Here is a 23,098-nt window from a genome sequence, read left to right on the forward strand (position 1 = left end):
TAGCAATACCAGTGAGTCCATATGAGAAACACAGCCTAAAACAACCTTGATTTCCCACCATGCATCCATGGAACTACTTGTTCTCCTTTTTTAACTGTGATTCACAGCCTATTCCTCTCCTTCATTATTTACAGGAGACCCTCACTTTCCATTCCCGTGACTGAAATGTGCAGAACATACTGTATACCATCTGACCTCAATATGAAGGGGCAGTCTGTGGACTATGCCATCCCAGTCTCCCAGTCTCCCGTTAAACCACAACACAATATCAATAGCAATATCGACCCATCATTCACACCCAAAATAAACGCTGATCGACGCATGACTGATAGCTGTCAGATGAGCGTCAGTGGGTGATGATGGATGTCCTTGGGTCGCTGAATCCCACCATTCCATTTCTTAAAGCCCCCATTCCTGATCCTTTAATGTTTAAAGGCAGTCTAACATATGGCCTCGGTCAATGGGAGACATGGGCAGGATTAGGATTGGTTAACAGCTCAGCCAAAGAAAGAGATTATTACACTGCTAAGGCTGGCAAGTGACAAGTGGCAAGTGATAAGAACCCAGACAGCTTCTGGGACTCAACAAGACATTGTTCCTGTTGGACAAAGCCTATTACCTCAGCTGCCTGCACAATGTAAGAAAGTTCTGAAGAGTTAATTATATCTATAGAATTAATAGATACATTATAACCTTCATTCTTACAAATTAAATGTACCTGTACAATTCAGAACTTGAGTCACCTGGTTGCTATTTCCTCTCATATTATCTCTTACTTGAATACTACCTTTGTTTAAACAAATGTGAAACGTTAATTCATTTATATAGCTGTTGTTCATTGTATGTGTGTGTGTGTGTGTGTGTGTGTGTGTGTGTGTGTGTGTGTGTGTGTGTGTGTGTGTGTGTGTGTGTGTGTGTGTGTGTTTCAGGTCCCCTGTGAGATTCCTAATCTCAATTGGACCGCTAGGTTAGCTAGATCGTCTTTATGCATGCGTACGTCAAAGACGGTACTTGTCAGGTGAGGATCACTCGCATCCCTTATTTTCGCCCTCTGCATCTCTTTGAAAGCAACCACATATCATTTCACAAACAATACGATATTTCATCCTGTATCTTTTGTCTCTGCTCTATCTCTGATCCCATTGATGTGTGGCCATGTAGACATTCTGCAAAGGTCAAATTTCGCTCCCAATTTCGAAGGGAAAACATGAACTACATAATTAAAGCAAGAAATATTAATATAAGATATAATCAATACATGCCATCTGGTGGCCATATTTTATTCAAGGCTCAAACATCTAACATATAATTTGATGTGGTTTGAGATGTCTAAATAAGGGCATTATTAATAGTGTTCTTTATTGAAGTAGTTTATTTTATAGATCAATAATGATCCACCTCTATATTCCTCTCTTTGCTAATCTCACTCACACACACACACACACACACACACACACACGCACACGCACACTTACACAAACACAAACAAACATATGCATATATATATATATATATATATATATATATATATATATATATATATATATATATATATATATATAATATAAACACAAACATCTGACTCTGACATTTCACATATAAAAGCCTGTTCACGAGTTTTATTCAAGAATAAAAACAAAAACCTTTTCTATAGCGGACCTATCTTTTTTATCAAAGCGTCTTTTTCCGACCCTACCATGTGACATGGTGTCTATGATAGGGCATTATGCTTCCTACTAAATTTTGATTGACAGACCACGGGACAAACCCAAAATCATCCAGACAAATAAACACAAGCCATGGACCAATCACACAGATGAAGGGGTGGAGCTTAGTGCTGTGGGTGATGTGGCCAGACCTCTGCCATATATGGTACTGAATAGAAAAGCATAGCAGAAAGTTTACAGCACACGAAACTCAGAATGAATGGGACGGCATATGCTAACTTTGACAACCAAGAACACGTCCTGAAATTAGGGGAGACGTTTGAGAAACACCCCAAAACTGCATACCACACAGTGCGATGTAAGTTTACAATTCACAAGTTCGCTTGGTTAGCAGTAGCTTTAGCTTAGCTCATTAGCTATGCTCACTCGTAAGCTAGACATGCCGAGAAACCAGTAAGAGCTAACGACCTGTTTAGAATTATGAATTGAGGATGACCGTGCCATGTTAGTCAATGTCTATTGGTAATGATGTTATCCAGAAGTATTGTATTGTACTATATGTGTCGTTAGTGATCCTCCAGCTGTCAAGATGTCAGCTAGCCGTAGCAAGGCACCGATGACAGCAAAAAGGGACACTGTCGCCATCTTCCGACCAAAGGCTGGTCACAGTAGTTGACACAGAATTGTAGTCCATTATATATTCCCTTATCCTTGCAGATGACTTCAAACCGGCGTCCATTGATACAACATGTGAAGGCGAACTTGAAGTGGGCAAGGGAGAGCAAGTAACCATCACTCTCCCCAACTTGGAGGTACATTTTAAGTTATTTTCAATGTACTGCAATACCAATACATTCAACCGGTCATTTGTTTCAATAAGTGTTGTGAAAGGGCTTTTGTTGTTTACAAGGTGAGTACACATAGTTGAGATACAGTTGCAAGGCAATCACAACTTCTCTGCAACTATATGCTACCATTAGAGGGAGCAAAGGAGATTTTGTAGATGCTTGTAGCCGAGTCTGGTTTTTGTCTAACACATTTTAGCGCAAGGACATTGTTGTTTGTGTGAGCCAATCAGAAAATTAATGAAAAGTGGTATTCAATTAATAATTCACACATGTTTACACCGCTTAAATATGTGATACATGCATTGTAAGCACTCATTTATTGTCTCTTTTTAAATTATCAATGTGGTGTTCTTTATCACGAGTTATTTAGCACATATACCCTTCGATAAGTAGTTGTTGTGATTATGTGACCCAATTCTTTTTGAATGTTTCTTTTGTCTCCACCCGGCATCAAGGGGTTGTCTCATAAATCAAGTCATATTATTACTGTACTGTAATGCTGCGAGCGGGTGGAGTTCTGTCAAAGCACGTTAGACACATGAGAGTCCCGTCCGAAAACAAACCGTATCAGTAGACCTGGAACGGATATACTGTTAATAAGACACAGCTGATAATCTGTTGTTGACTAAATCAGTCAACTGTGTCATATGTAGGATGTCTTACACCTGTCATAATTTCATGTCACCTGTCATTTTCAATCACAAACTTCATATCAGCTTCCCCCATAAATCATTATTTAAAAGTAAAAGCTTCTGGGTTCAGAGATTAGTAGCCGGGAGACGGTGGGAAGTGAATTGGAGCTTATAGCTTACTGTTGTTGGTGGACTGAATGCACGGTAACCCTTGGGCACTGCACTTGCTACCACTTAGTTATAGGTCATGATGAGCTGCTACTGAAGCAAAGCAATACAATTCATCCCTTACCCATGAGCAAAACAATACAATGCAATCATTAGGCTTTCATGGAATGTTCAAACTGTTGCTCAGTGATGTGTAGGTTAAATAAGATGTGCTTTTGCAATGCTACTTAATTAACTAACGAGACCCCCAGTCTTGTAGTGTTTTCTTTGTGTAAAGTGTCTCTGGTTTCACAAGCACCTTTTCAAGATGTTTCCATTCTCCTTTAATATATAAATAGGATTTATATAGCGTTTTCCGATCTGTGGCCACTCAAGCACTTATTTATTGCTTCACATTCACCCGTTCTAATACACATTCACTAACGGAAAGCTTAGTCAACCATGCAAAGCAACTGCCATGTTAGATAATCTGGAGCAGTTTTTTTGTCTTGCACAACTATGTCTCAACACGGTGCTAGTAGGAACAGGTTATAGAAACAGCAATCTTCTGGTTGTCAGACAACCCGCTCTATCTCCAGACTCCCAAGGCATATTTGAATTATAGGTGAACCCTAACCTATAAAGGCTCAAAACTAACAGTCTAGTTGAGGTCTGTACAGTTTTTAGTAAAAGTAGTCGATGGCATCAGACGTAAATTTTAGTGCTGTCAGTTTAACACGTTATTAACGGCGTTAACGCAAACCAATTTTAACGGCGTTCATTTTTTTATCACGCGATTAACGCTCTTTTGGCTTGGTAAACGTTGTAGTTTTTTCACCTGCTGTCATACCGGATCTAGCTACACCAGAAACAAAACAACAAGCACGCTGCACAAACTTGTTGGGGCAAGCAAGGATACGGAGCAGGTGAAAAACTCCTTTAAAGTGTGTGTGTGTGTTTGTGTGTCACTCTGTTCGAGCCTGCTGCACGAGAGTTCAATGTTGTCATTAGCTGCTACGTCTTTCTGACCAATCGCAGTTCAAGACCCACCTGGGCTGTACAACTTTGGGAGGGGCCGCTCAGTTACTCCCCTCTAGACAAATACAACTTGGTTGCAACGTTGACAGTGAGAGGTTGCGGGCGCACAGCTCAGGCTGCCGGACGGCGCTGCAAGGAACTTTTATAAACGCAATATTGTTATCCCGCAGTAATCAGCCCGACAGCTCCGAAACGTTACAGCCCAACAGGAATTCTCCTGTCTCTCCCGATAACCACTCCGCCACCGGGTGGGTGGGCGGGCGGGCGTTATTCGATAGCCTGGTAATGTGTATAGGCCTACGTACGGAAGGAATATCCATACTGGTTTAAATGCTGTGTTAAATGTTATAGTATTTCCCATCTTTGCTGAGCAAGAGTTTTGTTCGAAAGTTCAAGGGATATTTAGAATAGAAAAAATGTGCGATCAATCGCTAGTTAACTATGACATTAATGCGGTTAAATATTTTAATCGCTTGACAGCACTAGTAAATATGAAGCTTACTTGGTTGAAACGGGTTGATTCCCCGCTTCGATGTAACCCGGAGCGGGTTGATGCCGGGTTGTTCGCGTAAAGGCTTGATATGTACAGCTGCCTTCATTGTTCCTGTTTTTGTTGCATGTCACTCACTACTAGGGTTCCACCGCCCCGGTCACGGTCTTCAAAGGATCCAAGAGGCCCTACATGAAAGAATGCATCCTCATTGTGAACCACGACACCGGGGAGTACCGTCTGGAGAAACTCAACAGCAACATAGCAGTCAAAAAGACCAGGCGAGTAGCTAGCTGTTGGCTGTATCCCGCCAGGGCCACCCAAACACACACCGTAGGCCCTCCCGAGACGATCTGTGTTTGACTGTCCATGCACGTGCCGTTTGGCCGCCCAGGGCTGAGGGGAGCAGTAAGGTCCAGTCCCGTCTGGAGCAGCAGACCAGCCGGCTGAGCCAGCAGGTGAAAAGTGTGGGCAGCGGAACCAAGGCCCCCCCCAGCAGCATCGCTGGGGAGGGGCCCCCTCCCCCCAAAGAGAAGATGTTCCCCGCGTCACCCATGGACGACATCGAGAGAGGTAGGGCGCTCCATCCTTAATGTTGTACTAGGGCTGTACGGTATGGACTAAAATGTATATCACGGTACCATTTGAGGCATCGACGGTGACGGTATAATATCATGGTATGTTCATTTTATCTTCTAATTTCGATATAAATGCTTCTGAAGTGGTAAAATACTGGTTAGGCAGCAAAACTGCATACAAAAAATGCTCTGAAAATCATAAATGTTCAATAGTATGGATTTCTTTCTCCACTTGCTCGCAGACCTTGCCGTATAGTTTAGGCATCACAATTTGGATGAAGTGTGTGCGCGTACCTGGGATTGTGAGTGTTTGGACCATCTCTTTAAAGTCCTTTCTATCGTCATTTTGAAAGGGAACCATGTCCTTACACAGGTAAACAGTGACGGCGTTTGTTATCTCGTTCCACTGCTGGCTTTGGAAAATGCCTGCGGGAGCGATATCTGAGATGCAGAGGCAGCTTCACGATGCCAGCATCTGTCTCGTACGGTGTGGAATGAGAGCTCGTGAAGGGACTATTGTGCAAGCATGCTGCCTGAGAAGGCAGTATCACTGTCAAATCTGTCCCTGGGAAATGAAACGTGGCGCCAAATTGAAAAAGGGTCTAGGATTCGTTATCATATGTTCAGTTGTTACACATAACCTAACTTTTTACATAAAAAGTAGGACACACCGGTCTCACAGTATCGTTAAAATCCATACCGTAGTGCAAATTCACACCGGTGTACTTTCTATACCGTTTATAAGCTATAGTGCTTTTCCCCACCTTTTACCAACCTTAACTCGTGACTCTGTGACAGAATAAGACATGAACGTGTTGTTCTGCCTTGTTAAGACAAACCGAAGAAACTGATTCGTAGTTTGTGCGAGTACAGGTTGTGCGAATGAGTCAGATGGTGAATCAATGCATAACTTCTATGCTCATTTGAATACTTAATAGTCCTTGGCAGAAGATGAGCGATGTAGTTCAGTTCAGTTCTCAAATGCACAACAAAGCAGGCAAGCAGTCATAGCTGGCAATGACATTTTTGTGTTCCAAGCTCTCCTTAACAATGCAAAAAATACTTTAAAATTAAAAATAGTACAAGAGTAACAAAGAACACAATCATTCAAATAAAACTAGAATATATGTTCAGTATATGCATGCATAGTCTTGCCTCCGGTGCGTATGTGTACGTTGACGGCGGGGTTCTCCTTCCTCTGCCACAGAGCTGATGGAGGAGGCGCAGGGCATGGACCAGATGAGCAGCGGGGACAGCTCCTCTGACTCCAACAGCTCCTCCTCCTCCAGCAGCGACGACAGCTCCAGCGACGAGGAGGGGGGCCAGCGACGGACCTCCCCCTCGGCCCAGGCACCGGCCCTGGCGCCCGCCGTCCCCTCCCCGACACTCCACAGCATGCCCGTCCTCATCACAGGGAACCCGCCGGCCGGCGCGCCCCCCCGCCCGGAGGAGAGCGGTGGGGGCGGGGTCCACATAAACACGCTCAGTGAGTTGTCGCCCCCGTTGTCGAATCGCCTTCTAGGGGAGGGCTGCCTAGTCAAGGGGTGAGGTTAGGTTAGGGTGTTTGAAAATAAACTGTACATATTCAGAGAGACGCAGCATTGGTCTTTGGACTGTGTGTCGTTATCCCTGCCCGTCATGGAGAGGCAAAGACTGGCCTGTTAACAAATAACAAAAATGAGTTGTTCATATTCAAGGGGTTATGATCTAGTGAAATAAAAAAAGATATATATATTAAATAGATGTGTGTGTGTGTGTGTGTGTGTGTGTGTACATATACATATACTACTGCTAGAGCAAGCTGCCTCATCCCCTCCCTGTCCCATTTTCTGTTGCAGAGAACGATCTCCAGCTCAGCGAGTCAGGAAGCGAAAGTGACAGTGACTGAGCGGTAGTGAGTCAGTTTCCTTTCCGTGGTACTGGGCTGGGATGAAAGTGCTCGGAAGGACAACGATCAACCACTGCTTGCTATTCTTGGGAGTGTTCATCTCTTTGATATGTGTAACGTCCTGGGACTCAAGAATGCCATTGTTGCCAGTGTGCCCAGAAGGTTGTCCTTTTGGAAATTGTCATATTCAATCATACTCAAACTACCGAAAACATAATCATGTTTGTTATTTAACACAACAGACTACGATTTGATTCAGTTGCCAACCACCATAGTTCCTGCATTTCCATAAGTCCTATTTAGTGACATTAATGTGATGAGTTAAAAGCTGTGATCAATTGTTGGATGCATATTTCAAAAATATATATATAGTCTGCAAATGGGCTATTTGCCGATTATGTCTTAAGTGGTGTTTATTTGTAATTAAAGAAGGAAAGAATTGCAGATGAGCCTATATGTATATATGTATTTTTTAGGAAATGCCACATTGATATCAAGAATGGGCAAACTGTTCTTGAGCATTTCTGTTGTTAGTTTTAGAAGCCAGTGCCTAATTATTTTTGACTAGTTTAGTAAAATTCCATTTTAAGGAATTGTCTTAAAAGGCCCCTTGTTTATTTATTGATATTTCATTATTCGTAGGTCTGACTTGGTTAGGTAGTCTTGTCATTCGGATACGTTTTCAGTAGGTGTATGGAAGAATAATGGCCTTTGTAGAGAACCTGCGATACTTGAATTGGACTATTTATAATAGAATTGTATACTCTGACCAACAGATAATTGCTTAATATATCCAATGTAATTTCACTTGAGAAAACAACAAAGTGGCAGTTAATATGTAGTTGTAAGCATCAATACTGTGCCTAAATGTGATTTCCTTTGGGACTTTGCTATGAATTTGCCTTAGGTAATTATAACTACATGCAAGTCGTATACTGAAACATAGATGATGAGTGGGAAGATGCACTAAACAACATTCTTGTGTTGCAGATTTCAATATTCTAATAGATATCAATGTAATTCCTTTGTAGATTAATAAACATTCAGATTGACTTCTAATGTGTTTTGTCATTGTTGCGTGAGTAATCGGGAGTTGCTTGACTCACGCAACTGCTACCTAGGTCTACATACACCTAAAACCTGTTATGTTACTAATGATTATGCAATATCCGCAGACAGTGAGAACAACATTGCCTCAAAGATAAGAAAATATTCTGGGATTCAAGAATTTCATCAAATTTTCTATATATTTATACTTGATCAGGTGTACCATCTACAACCCTTTACACTTTGAAATGACTATGGGACTGATAATTTTCTTGTCAACATCATGATGTACATACGTTTTTTGCATTTCCTGGATTATAATTCACAGATAGCAGATAATCATACAAATACAAAAACTAAATATAAGCATGCGTCTACCCTCTGAGATGAGATACCTTTTATTGTTTTGTTTTCTTCTATTTAGACTTCTATTAGGCCAGTTGTTTTCATGGTATTTTTTAAAGGGATGTTTTGATTAAATTTATGAAATTAGCCTATCGGTTACTATTATGCATACTACTATACTATTTATACAAATCAGGCCTGGTATCCATCTACCTGTGTTATATGATTATTACACGGATATAATTATAAAACGTTTGAATGTATCTACATTTGTTAATGATAACCTTATTAAAGGTGTATTTCCACGGGTTAATGTTTCTTGCACTAGTTTCTTGTTTCTTGCATCTAGTGTGTCAAAGTCCAGTTGGCTTCATTCTGTGGTTGGGCTGACGATTGCAAGGCTATTTGCTTCCTATAAATGGCAACCATTGTACGCGCAGAAGACACAACCCCCAGCATTTCTTGGACGTTTACACATGACTATAACCGAGTGATCTGATTTTACTCCAAAATGTTCGCCGGTTCACTACATATCGGAGGTCTTGCATGTAGACGAGAACACGTAAACGGGATCCAAAGATTATCCTCTATTTTTGATTACAGCATGCGTTGCAGACGCAGCATCGCATCCAGCACCACCTCTGCTGTTGAGCACAACAAGCAGAAAACGATAGACGATTTGGACGGACCGAGTTTCGTGAGAACTTTATATTGGCTTATTGGTAAAGGATATTTATCATTATCACATCAAATGCAAGTAAGTGCTCTTCGACTGAAACGTCTAGCTTACGGGAAATATCCATGGTGTAGCCTATTTCACGTTCAATAGCATCTAGTTATTTAACGTATAATTATGTTTATTATATCTAATAATTGTACACACATCTTTTTTATATTTTTTTATATTATCCTATCCCAAACTTAAGAGTTTGCCCGTGGGCTATCAGATGACATATAAAGTTGGGCTATAATCTAATAAAGTGCAACTCACCCTATAATTAAAGTGACGTCATGACTGATGGTGGTGGGTAAAGGCTGTTTATTCTTGTATTCATGTTGATCATGTTGGGTCAGTAGCACTTCATACATGACACATTCAACTTAGCCTTTGTTATAGAAATCAACACAGAGGCATACTGTCTGCCTAACTATTTAATGCTTAAACAGTCATCAAGTCCTATTAAATAAAGACACCTTATAATTCTAAGACGCACTAATGACTGACAGCAACAGTATTTCGTTTGGCGCTCCCACTTAACCGTCCTCCCATTGGTGCATTGTTTTTTTTAAGTGCCATGTGATGTGGTTGTTGACACGGGACTGTTGAGTCCCGTGTCAACTTCAAATTGAAGTTGATTGGCAAGCTAACGACGAATGTAGCTTTTGTACACTGTATTTTCAGTTGGTTGTGATGCACACGTTATCAAATCGTTATATCATGTATAATTTCTGATTAAGACTCGTGGCCCTATTTTAACGGTCTGAAACGCAAGTGAGAAGCGCCAAGGCCAATAGCTTTGCGGCCGGTTCTATGACGATGTTGCTATTTTACCGGCGCATAAATGACTCTTGCGCCCGGCGCAAATCTAAAAAGGGTTGGTCTGAAGTAGCCTAATTACCGTAGGTTTGGTTTGGGCGTAACTTGCAATAAGCCAATGATATGCGGTAACTGTGGTCCTATTTAATGATATACGCAATACATTAACAAACATCGTTTCTTACCAGTATTGTATGCATTATCGTTATCGACTTGTGTTCCTAATATGCATGTGTCCCCCCGTTAACATACATTGCCATGGATTGTATTATGCGTTATACGTGTTTAGTTTGCGTGTGTTTAAACAGATGGGAGCACACACGCGCGCCCGCTTTCATTAATTCTTTTACACATACACACACGCACGCCCGTATTCATTCATTCTTTTTAACACTCACTCGCGGTAAAACAATGTTTTGTCACGATCAAATACTCATCAATCCTAAAAGTTATGGGCCTGTACGGTGTTTGCAGATGCATTGATTTAAAAGTACAACTTATTACCACTGTATCAGCTGTTCTTTCCCAAATAATTTACCAAGAATGTGTAGGTAGATGAGAGAAGAAAAGTGTATGCGCGAGGTGCACAAGCAACATTATGCATGCGCCCTTAAAATAGCATCTGAACAACGCGCCACTGACTTTAAACCAGGTTTCCTGGTTTGTGGTGCAAATGTTTTCTGAAACTGCACAATAGCACCAGGGAACGTTTGCTAGAACACGCCTCCTCCTTTCGCCGAACCGCCCCTTGGGGCACAAGATCATTCCCTAATTAACAGGCACGTGGCGGTGGAGGGAAAAGAACGCTCTGCGCCAGTTGCAAACTAGCAACGACACATGCGTCAGTGAGGAAAGTCAATTGCGGCGGATGCAAGATAGGGCCCATGGTGTTGCGTTTCCGATTCCGTATTTTTCTCCTCGATTCATGTACGTTTGTTGTCTGCAACAAAAGTTCTGCATTGTGTCTCTTATCCCGATGCGCATCTTTGCGAACGTTGGATAAGCAGAAGTAACTTTAAGTTTGACTCCTCGAAGTGCATTATTTTTCGATAATGCAGCAATGACCGCTGGTTTGGGAAGCCCTGGTGAAAGCGACTTACAGATAGTTCCTCTGGTGGCGTGGGGTTGTTGTATGCATAAGTTGTTGTATGCATGGTTTCTCATATCTTCTTCATTCTCACAGTACAAAGCCCTAAAAAGCGTTTGCCTGCGCTATTGGAAAAAGCTACCTAACCAGGCCAGTTCATTTACGTGTGTTGGACAAAAATAAAGATGCAGCAATGGCATCTGCAATTTCTCATTTGGAATTGAATGGATCTCATTGCCAGCTGCCCAATTTTGTCAGTGCGGCAGTGGAGAAGGCTATGTGTTTCCGAGATCCTGAGAGAGATGCTGGCTGGAAAAAAGAGACAGTAAATGGATCGTCAAAAAGGGGTCAAATGTCATGGAATGTAGCTCAGCCAGTCTGATGCGAAAAAAAAATGGGCTGTCCCCGTCTCAGACATGTATGAGGAACATACTCTTTGCCTCAAGAAACGGGTAATAGGGAAGGTGAGCTAGGTTTCTGACAGGCTAGTTTTACCCTATTGATGGGGTGTTAATTCACCAGTCAGTCATGAGGAAATCTGATAAGATAACACCTTTTTGATCCTCAGATGGGGAAATATAGGGGTTGAAGGAGCAGTAAAAAAGCAAAAATGCACAAATTCAATAATGGGATAATAAACATAATGTAAAATAAACCATATGTTTATGCAAAATTGCAAAATTCGCTGTGCACGGGTTATGTATTTAAAGTTGAAAGTCATCTCAGATATGCTAATCTATTATAAACCTAACAGGTCACTTATATCTTCTGAAACTGGTCAGCTGGTTATGCCTAGGGTCAGGTCCAGAGCCTTGTGAGAAAGAAGGCTCTGTCCCTTCTCAAGGGAAGAGCTGATGATTCAGTAAAGAGTTGCTCAATGTTGATTGACTTTTGCACAGACCTCAAACTTTCTATAAAATATTAATGTCAATGTACAACTTTTGTCTTTGTCTAACGTTCTGGATTTGTAGTATGATCTGCCTCTACCCATCCAGCAACCGCTAATCAGCAACAGCTAACCACTTGCCAATACATCTGCTCCTAGATTGAACACAGCAAGATCTACGGCCCTCTGTGGAAGTCCAAATTCGGCCCAATGGTCCTGGTGAACGTGGCCAACGCCGACATGATCGAGCAGGTGCTGAGGCAGGAGGGACGCCATCCCGTCAGGACGGACATGCCTCACTGGAGGTTCTACCGAGAGATCCGAAACAAGGCCTATGGACCCCTGTCACAGTGGGTGAATCCTTAAGGCTCATCCTCTGCTCATTTTTCTTCTTAATTTAATTGTATGGAACTTTATTTGGTTTGAATGGAAGTGATATGTTTGTTCCCCTCAAGGAAGTCCTTGTGACTACCTTGAAATCTTGGAAATTTGCCATAGCATTTGTTTGTGCAAACATCTTGTCGTTTTTCCTGTCGGACCTGTTCCAACAACACCCCTAATCAAAGTGATGTTTCAGTAATGTCACTGCAGTCATGTGATTGGCTGGGTGTGTGTGTGAAAAATGGTTTCTCAACATCAATATGTGTCAACGTTAGAGTTTCCCAAGAGAATTTCTCAGAAATTAGTATGTACGAATTTTCCTTCTTTAAAATGGATAGATTGGTCATCGCCAATCGTAGACAATATTGACAACAACAATTACCTGGGATGTCTTTCAATTGGTCGACCTTTTAATCAATCAATCATTTCAATCCATCGATGCTAAATATAACACAGGTGTCCAAGCAGTTGTGCTTTTTCTGCTGTCCTCACAGAAACGGAGCCGATTGGTTGCACATTCGCAGCGTTCTCAACCCAGCCTTGCTCAAGCCTGTGCATGTGTCGCGGTACACCAACACTCTCAACGTGGTCGTGACAGACTTCATCAACAGGGCCACCTGGCTGAGGGAGAATACGGGCCAGGGTATCGTAGTCCACAACCTGGCCGATGAGCTCTACAAGTTTGCTTTTGAAGGTCAGCTCTCTCAGTCAGCTCCTCGCACACACACACAACATACACACACACACACACACACACACACACACACTGGCAACAGAGATTTAAATTTAACAGTGACACCTGTCTGTCCTACCACACTTTCGCCCTCTAGTGTATTGATGAGCCAGTTCTTCTTTATGGATCCATCTGCTTTTACGATTAGTTTTATAGTATCACAACTTTGGTATACAGATTAATCTCATTGAGATTGAGCATCTCTTTCCCCAGCGACCTGATAGCAACAAACTTACAGGAAATAACTGACCAATTACATATACATATACACATACATAAACATGCTAACAGTAGGACATATAAATAGGTTTTTCAAAGCTCTGCTGGTGAAAAAAGATTGGACTCACTATTCCAAACCTCTGAGAACAGCATCACCTCCATACTCACCTGAAGGCACACATCATTTCACATTGGCTATTATTGGTGGCTGTAGGCCTATTCGGCCTACCTGATGACTAATATTGAGCAAAATGTTGTCTGTTGTCTGTCACCATGTTGCGGTTCCTAAGGTGAAGTGGTGATGTAATACTGCACTCTTCACCTTTCACTTTGCCAAAGTGGAACCTTTTGGTGAACTCAGGAGGGAGTTTTGTTTGTCTTTTTATCAGAGATATGAAAAGAAACAAAAGATGTTTGCTCGAATGGACACCCTGATTGAACTGTGTTTGGTTCTCTACATTTACATTTAGGGCATTTAGCAGACGCTTCTTCCAAAGCGACTTACAATGAGTGCATTTGTTACAATAAGTACATTGTCATAAGAAGTGAAACAATATATCGCTGTCGGTACAGTAAAGATGTTCATAGAACCAAGTGCAAGTATTACAATCGCTAGGCTAACCCATTCCCTGTGTAAAGCAAAGATAGCAGCTACTGTAGATGCTACACAATTAAGTACCTTGATTAAGTGCAATGTACAAGTGCCAGGACGTACAACATTCAATGGTGGCTGTGCATTGGTTTCTATGCAGAGTCGAGGTGAACTCTGAACAGGTGAGTTTTGAGTCTTTTGCGGAAGCTGGTTAGCGACTCTGTGATCCTGAATTCGGTAGGGAGCTCATTCCACCACTGAGGTCCCAGAACAGAGTTCTCTAGTTTCTAGTCTACCAATACATTTGTTGGTAGACCGGTACGATGGAAAGTTTCCACATCTGCCGTGGAGTTAGATTTCATCAGTTGTGTGGGTGTGTCTATCACTCGCATAAATCTGTAAAAACTACAAACAATCCTATGTTTTGTCTCCATCGCAGGAATCTGCTCGGTGCTATTTGAGACCCGGATGGGCTGTCTGAACGAAGTGTTTCCAGAGGAGACTCAAAAGTTTATCAGCTCTGTGGGGGAGATGTTTCGTGTGTCTATGATTATTCTCCTGTTCCCGAAGTTCCTTTGGCCCTACAATCCGATTTGGAAGCAATTTGTTGCAACCTGGGACCACATCTTTAAAGTCGGCAAGTCTATTTTCGTTGTCACTTCGACACAGTGGAAACTTTTGGTGACCGATTGGGACATTGTGTGATACATGGAGTACTCTGTATTCCAACAACCACTCTCTGAACCTGACTCTTCATGAAGTCAATATCAGGTGTTGCCCCTGTGTGTTTAGGTGTAGAAAGATAACTTGGTGTATGTGACAACAATGGCAACGCCCAACTTACTTCCAGGATCTGCCCCTGCTGTTAGCCATCTCACCCTGCCTGAATTAGCATCAGCCGTTGTAAGAGTGGATAAGGGATTGGATTGAGGTTTATGATTGTGTTTGACTCCCAGTCGAAATAATCTGGGTTTCATCCCCAATTACTGCAGTCTAAAGCATCCCTGAGCAAAACGCCTACCTTTGCATCTGAAGAAAACGGATGAAAGTGAATAAATTGCATTTCTGCCATATTCTACCACATCAGACAACATCACAAATTATTATAACATCCTATGTGTGCTTAACAATTACCCCTTTAATTCAGATTGAATGACCTCCCATACAGCGGATAAACTGGTGCAGCAGAAGATCAGGGCCATCCAGGAGAAGGTGCGTCTGGGTGAGACCGTGGAGGGAGAGTATCTCACCCATCTGCTGCTCAGTGACCAGATGACCCTGGAGGAGGTCCTGGCCAGCATCACTGAGCTCCTGGTGGCTGGAGTGGACACGGTAAGGCACACCCAGGAGTTATCCAGAATGAGCATTGGGTAGTTCTTCAGTTATATATAGAGTTGGCATTATGGAAGTTTTTTGGTTATCAAACGACTCAGGTCCGATAACATGCAGGCTAACCAACTAAGGCTTCTGAAATCATAACTAGTAATGTTTTCAGGCTATTGGCATCGTCAACATTTTAATGATAAATCTTCTGTGACTGATTAAATGTTTATACCTAACGGCAATAGCATATGTGCTATCATTGGCCTGCAGTTATGTTTTAACATTCGTCTGTGGGATGAGCTAGACCTTTCAATCATGGTGAGTTATTACACGGCAGGAAATGGTTTAAACTTTTTGATACAGATGGTTTGGCATACATACAGGGCCAAGTGGAATATGCTCGAGGATAGACAGAAGAATCCGATGTGTTTGTGTGTGTGTGTGTGTGTGTGTGTGTGTGTGTGTGTGTGTGTGTGTGTGTGTGTGTGTGTGTGTGTGTGTGTGTGTGTGTGTGTTTACTTAACAAGATTCCCCCTGTGAACATTGTAGATGGTGCTAATAGTCTCAAATTGTAAGCGCTGTTAGCTATAGTGGGCTGAAACAGGATCAGTTGTGCGATTAGGTAATTTGCAGCTGCTGTTATAATGCTTAGTACAATTAACACAACCTTACCAACTCTTTTATTTCTCAGTTATTTGCAACTTTAGATTTGAAAGATTATGTTGATGTCAAAGGGAAATTTGGGTGGGTGGAGGGGGGGGGGATAAGTGATCCCCTTAGTCTCCCCTCTATTAGAATTACACTAGCTCTTTATAACAGACTCTATACATAAAACACAAAAATTGCACCCCTGGTGGTGAGAGATAGCAGTTTATCACTTTTGGTGATCGATGGACTGTTGTTGACTCTGTGCAGACGTCAAACACCGTGGCATGGGCTCTGTATCTGCTGGCCGCACACCCAGAGACCCAGGAAAGATTGTACCAGGAGGTGATCAGCGTGTGCCCCAGAGGCAAAATCCCCACAAGCGATGACTTCTCAAAAATGCCCTACCTCAAGGCTGTCATAAGAGAGACTTTACGGTTTGAGAATCTCTCTTCTCGCTCTGTGAGATCCGATTGGGTTAAAATGCATAATGAGTTTATTCAAGGTTGCTCTAACTGGCTTCCTCTAAGGTTCTTATAACTGGAATTGGTCCAATGGCGCCACCTTTTGGCTAAATCGTATTTCATAATCAAAGTGATGTTTCAGTAATGTCACTGCAGTCATGTGATTGGCTGAAAACGAGGGAGGCATCTGGTTGGCTACAGAGAGTTTGCTGTTGAAAAAACTTCATTTGTGAATCCAGCCACGTCAGGAGGGTCTCAAAAATCTGCATATAAATACAGACCAGTTCACACACAAATGCAAACAAGTTCACAAATGAAAAGTGTCTCGTTAATTCAAGTTTAACAGTTTGTATATAAATGTAACAACATCCAAATACATTTTTTATGAAAATTGCAAATATTTTTCAAATTAATATATTTATGGATTTATATTACATTTATTTAAAACAAGACACATTTGAGTGTGGATCAGAAATGTGTATGTGAAACTTATTTTTGTTTCTGGATTTATTTTACATTTATACATACCGATATCCATTTGTGTGTGCATTGAAATGTATTTGTAAGAAGAGAGTAATTTATATATAAATCGCAGAATGCATTTCTGAATCCTTCTCTGTGCATACATTATTAATGAGACTGTTCTGACCCCGTACTTAAACACTGTAAGCTGATTTGAATGAACGTGACTCCTAAATTACAACAATTATAAACTAGTAATGACAGTTCTCAGTAGGAATATTTCTTTATGAAATAGTGGTTTGTACTTGAAACTAGTTTGATGAACACAATAAGCCTCTGTGGAACCCTGGAAGCCTGTTCTTACTAAACTATGTAAACATTGTAAACACACGCTGAGGTTGTTTTTATCCATTTTCTCATCCCCAGACTATACCCTGTGGTACCAGGGAACGCCCGCGTCACCACTGAAAAGGAAATCATGGTCGGAGATTACCTCTTCCCCAAAAGGGTAACACTGATGTCTGAATGTAGCACATCTGATCTGTCATGAGCGTCGCTAGCAATTGAAAACATTCGGGGCTAAAGCCCAGAAGTTAGAGTCCTTTTAAAAGGGGGGTTCGGGGGCTTTTCCCCCGAGAAAATTTGAAAATCGGGGTAAAATATGCAATTGTAACATAGTTTGAGAAGGAAAGGAAAGACCAATCGTCATGTCTGACTCACGTCGGGGCAGGCCTACTGAGTAGGCTAATGTTTACGTTAAGGATAGGAAAGTGCACCACATACACCAGCAGCCAAAATGAGACATTAGAAAAGCTTGTAGCCAAATAAACACTGTCATGCGCCTACCCAATGAATTCAACCGGGTTGAATTCACTGCGGGTCTCCTGAATCTGTGCATGCAGCACTAAACAGCAATATCGACGTGATGCGCTATGCAGAATACAATTTGCAACATTTTGCAACAAATGATTCTAAATCTGCCCATAAATGTACACGTCAGAATTTTGCGGTTTTCACTGGCTACAATATTGCATCTGTCAGTTGTCAAATTTGCTGAACAAAATGTTAATCTTTAATAATTGTTCATAGTCAACTTATATAGTCCATTTATTTAAGCTCTCAAAACCATGGCCACTTCGGCGGGAAAACACGGCACGCAAAGTACATCCATGGAATCAGCCGTTCAAAGCCAGTCTGCATGAATCGTATGACAACTGGATGGCAGGGGTTGCGGGCAAGGAATACACCGCAGGGGGAACATGAGAGCCCCAGCTCGCCGCATACTAGTAGCCTGGGTGCTTTAAGCGTGGAACAAGCTGGAAACGGGGCGGGTGAAAAACTCCTTAAGTGTGTGTGTGTGTGTGTGTGTGTGTGTGTGTGTGTGTGTTTCTGTTTTTGTGTGTCACTCTGTTCGAGCCTGCACGAGAGTTCAATGTTGTCATTATTACGTCTTTCTGACCAATCGCAGTTCAAAGCCGACCTGGGCTGTACCACCTCAGGAGCTCAGTTACTCCCAAATCGAATTGGTTGCGACGTTGACAGATTGTATCTGTTGCGTGTGTAGAGTGAGTGAGAGGTTGCGGGCGCACAGCTCAGGCTACCGGACGGCGCTGCAAGGAACATCAAATAAACGCAATATTGTTAACCTGTGTTAGCATTTGTGCAGGCGTTATTCGATTGTTGGTAGACCAGTACGATGGAAAGTTTCCACATCTGCCGTGGAGTTAGATTTCATGTATACCAGGCAACCTAGGTAACTAATATTCATACTGGTTTAAATAATACATTTGATATTATTTCCCATCTTTGCTGAGCAAGAGTTTTGTTCGAAAATTCAATTATTGAAACAAATAAAAGCCCGAGCTATTGAAGTTTTACGGTACCACTGTCATGCACCTACCCGATGTCAAGTGGACCGGGTTGAATTCACTGCGGGTCTCTCTTCTTATATCCATCCATTTATCCATCTTACAAAAGATATTTTATTACTGTCCTTCTCAACACTCTCTGATCTCACTAAAAGGCTAGCAGCACGAAACAGCAATATCGACGTACAACCACAAAGAAGTATACTCTACGGGGCTATTTTCATCATTATTATTATTATTTGATTTTTTTGACGGCACTGCGATCCGGGGCTATTCCCAAAAGATCCGGGGCTATAGCCTCGAATGCCCAGGTCTAACAACGCGCCTGATTAAGAACACTGCAAAGATACAAACTGCAAAGTGGATACATGACCACCCGGTGGTGCAAAAGTTGTAGGCAAGTCCACTACCTGAATTCAACGGGTGAAATGAATGGTTCAGTATATAAATGCTCGAGATAACTTTTCTCTAATTAGTGTTGCTAATCTGTGGTTTTTCAACTGTTCATTGGCAAGTTCAGATAATAAAAATAATATACAATATTTTAAATAATATACAGTGGAAAGAATGGAAAAAAACTTTGGTTATCAATGATTACAATGCGATCAATATCTGCATTGAAATGCAAATATATTTTTGGTTTTCAACCATGAGAAATTGTAGAAGTGAAAGAATTGATCATCCGCAGCTGACGAGTTTGCTCACATTCTGAGCTTTATATCAGTCGTTCTAATAATTAGATAACCATGCTCTCCTTATTCTGCAATTTGTCTTAAATTACAGCCTAAGATAGAGTGGGAAAAGGTGAATTATAGTTTTCTATGGGAACCCATAGCGTCAGGCTGGTGGGTGCATGAATGTTTCTGCGATGGTGATTCTGAGCGTGGACCACCGAAAAGTAACCAAAGGTCACAAATTCGATGGTATCAGCTGGTCGTTAAGACGTTAAATGGAGAAGTCGAACAAATTAATATATGCTTAACCTCCTGAACTAGTCAGTCACATAAGAACCACAAAGCGTATCTAACTCGACGCAGGAACGTGACGTCAGGAGTGACTTCTATAACGTACACCGTCCCTCTCTGAGGTGTTTCCCTGGTGCGGCAGTAGCTCAGGAGTTAAAGCAGGTTGGCTGGTAACCGCAAGGTTGATAGTTTGATCCCCGGCTCCTCCTAGCTGAGTGTCGGGGTGTACCTGAGCAAGGCATCTAACCCCAACTCGCTCTCCGCCGTCGGTGTGTGAAATTGTGTATGAATGGGTGAAGGTCAGGCAGTATTATCAAAAGCTTTGGATAAAAGCGCTATATAAATGCAGTCCGTTAACCATTTACCATGCTCAGACCCTGTTCCACCTGTGTCACTACGCCGTGTCCTACGATGAGAGCGTCTTCCCGCAGCCGCACGCCTTCAGGCCCTCCCGCTGGCTCCGCGGAGACAACAGCCAGCCCCGGAGCCACCCGTTCGGATCGGTCCCGTTCGGCTTCGGGGTCCGGGCCTGCCTGGGTCGGAGGCTGGCCGAACTGGAGATGTACCTGTTGATGTCCAGGGTGAGAGGCGTTCAGAGTCACACACACGCACACGTGCACAGACACACATGCACGGCCACAAGCACACACACACACACACACACACACACACACACACAAAAACATCAACACAAGTTGATTAGTTGTTTCACCACTCCTGGTTGTAAGATACAAACAAAATCCACAATAGCATTCAATTATAAAGGTATTTAACTCTTTTTAGAAACAATGTTTTCATGATAACAAAATTAATATCGGCCTCAATGTTTTGGCCGCCAATTACCAAGTTGCTTTTGCTTTCATGATGAATCTAAGGAAAAATCACATGGTTGATGTAGTTGATAGGAGAGATGCCGTAACAAACGTTTTTTTATCAAATATGATTGAACTACTGATGATGTTGGAGCATGTTTTTGATCATATTGTTGCGATACGTCTGTCACCCCAGTGATTCTCTCCTTTGACTATAGTAACTCTATTCACCCTCCCTCTCTCTATTTTCTCTCTTTATCTAAGTTGATGCAACATTTTGAGGTGAGGCCGGACCCTTCCGGATGCAAAGTGGAGGCAGTCACCAGGACTCTTCATTGCCCTGCTCAGCCAATGAACCTGCAGTTTATTGACAGGAAAGATTAGAGGGAGGAGCTAGGAGGACCACATACAAAAACCCAACGCACTGAACTACTGAAACGTATGGTACGACAATACTGGTATCCTGCCAACCAGCTCTACATTTCAGCACCCGTCCAAACAGTTGTTGGAAGTTAGTTTCCCTCAAGGCTAAATGCTTTAAGAAATATGTTGTGTCAATATGTTTTTACCTGCTGTCCTGGCTGCAGAGCTCACCACTGACATCAGGACAGCTGAAACCCTGCCCTATTTCCGCCACAGGCTAAGAACTCATCTGTTCTTGGTTAAGGAATAATACAAAGCATGATTTAGCATCTGCTGTATAAATGTAATATAATGTAATATTTGTGATTTTTATGTGTTACTCCCTGGAACTTGTTTAGCTTTTGGGAGAGAGTTAAAGTGACAGACTTGCACTCTTTTTATGTTATTAGGAGTTATCAATGCGTGCACTAATCAGCACCAAATTGTTTTGCATCAAATCCTTTGCCATCTCAAATCATTTCATTGTAGATTTCTTTCTATTCCTTTATGCCGATTTAAATGGGGGAGCCTATTCACCCTCCTGGCTATGTAGCCAATCACACATTAACGTAGCCAAGGGGATTCAGACCACGCCCCTACAATCTTGAGTCTTTCAAAGACTGAGTTTATAAGATTACTTTTGGTTGTATATTCTATTACTTTAAAAAAATATACATATATTTGTATAGTGGATAGAAAACATGATTATTTTATGTTTTTAGATCCTGTTTTCCGTCAATTTTAGGCGATGGACAGCATGAATGTAACAAAAGTCATTATTTATCCGACCTGTTATAATACCTTTTATTGATTGATTTCACCTTTGGTAATTTGTTATCAATGTTTTGTGCGATTATATAACGGGTTTGTGTTCAAACTTCCCAATTCGCAATATAGGTAAGCAGGACATTCCATTTTATATTTATTGTAATTATTTGTCTTTATGTTTCCATAGATATATTATCTAAAAGTTAGCAATATAAGCATAGACATATATTGTTTATATACAATGTTTTGTGCCTGTTTTCTTGCACTTGCACCATTAAGTGCCATCTTGTGGAGAAATGTCTTACGGCTGTAAACCTGATGTAGGCATCTACCCCAATAAAGATAATGAATCCTGATGCTGTAATATTTAATCATAACAAAATCTGTACATTAGTAGAACCTCAACAACTTGCATCAAATATGAATGTCTTAAGGTCTCAACATATTTAGCTGAGCCTGGAAACATACAATGTGATGGCGATGTGATTTGACAAAGACAAATGTATTCAATGCTTTTACAATACCCAATGATGGGTATCAAAAGAGTTGGTGGAAACAAGAAGTGAAGAAACAAAAGCGTGAATTGACAAAGACTTAACCCACAGATAGGCCTCTGCATTTCATTAGCAACACAACCCTTGAAAGTGGTGACATTGGTTCTTCAGAAGGCTTGCTGACGGGTCAGCATTGAGGGTCCAGCCTGGAGGGGCCAGAATTGAGGGGCCACACCAGTAAGCAAACCTTGAGGTGTTTTAAATGTGAAGTGAAATGCACGGCTGGAATTGTATATTACCATTGTGTACTAGGAGGAGTGGACTGAATTGAACTGAACCGTTTTGCTCCAATCATTTAAACACACTATAATTAAATACGGTTATGGTCTGGAAATATATTTTCATAATAATGTGGAACATATCAGTACATTATTTAACAATAAAATTCCACATTTCTATAATAGGCTAATTATGGATTTATTTATATAGGCTATTTCTTAATTGCTTCCTTTATCTATTTAATTAAAAGGACAGCATTTAGCTCATTGGTCCTCCATACAAGCATTCTTTTCCCTCAACGGACATGTGTGAAATGAACCTTTAAACGTTTGATATGTAAACAATCACAAAAAAACCTAGAGCTGTCCTGGCTGCCATGGCCAGCTAGTTCACTCCTGAAGCCCGTTGTTCAAACAAAAGCCCCATTGTGCATCCAAGTTGCTCCCGTTCATCGGGCATTTCTATGGCAATTCACACCCTCCTTGCAAACGCTGGACCGCA

The 23,098-nt window shown here is 41.6% G+C and overlaps 2 protein-coding genes across 2 annotated transcripts; both read left to right on the forward strand.

The window, feature by feature from the left end:
• The first annotated feature begins 1,861 nt into the window (after positions 1–1,861).
• eaf2 (ELL associated factor 2) lies at positions 1,862–8,926 on the forward strand. The gene is made up of 6 exons (XM_079732976.1): positions 1,862–2,025; positions 2,385–2,479; positions 4,967–5,103; positions 5,217–5,395; positions 6,608–6,886; positions 7,239–8,926. The coding sequence occupies exons 1-6, from the start codon at positions 1,923–1,925 to the stop codon at positions 7,286–7,288; spliced, it is 843 nt and encodes a 280-aa protein (XP_079589102.1). The 5' UTR covers positions 1,862–1,922; the 3' UTR covers positions 7,289–8,926.
• A 159-nt stretch (positions 8,927–9,085) lies between these two features.
• Positions 9,086–22,180, forward strand: cyp27a3 (cytochrome P450 family 27 subfamily A member 3). The gene is made up of 9 exons (XM_079732394.1): positions 9,086–9,437; positions 12,350–12,540; positions 13,066–13,265; positions 14,555–14,752; positions 15,284–15,447; positions 16,354–16,520; positions 17,436–17,517; positions 20,217–20,423; positions 20,919–22,180. The coding sequence occupies exons 1-9, from the start codon at positions 9,192–9,194 to the stop codon at positions 21,036–21,038; spliced, it is 1,575 nt and encodes a 524-aa protein (XP_079588520.1). The 5' UTR covers positions 9,086–9,191; the 3' UTR covers positions 21,039–22,180.
• The last annotated feature ends 918 nt before the right edge of the window (positions 22,181–23,098 follow it).

The sequence above is a fragment of the Pollachius pollachius genome (assembly GCF_949987615.1).
Source record: "Pollachius pollachius genome assembly, chromosome: 3".
Lineage (NCBI taxonomy): Eukaryota > Metazoa > Chordata > Actinopteri > Gadiformes > Gadidae > Pollachius > Pollachius pollachius.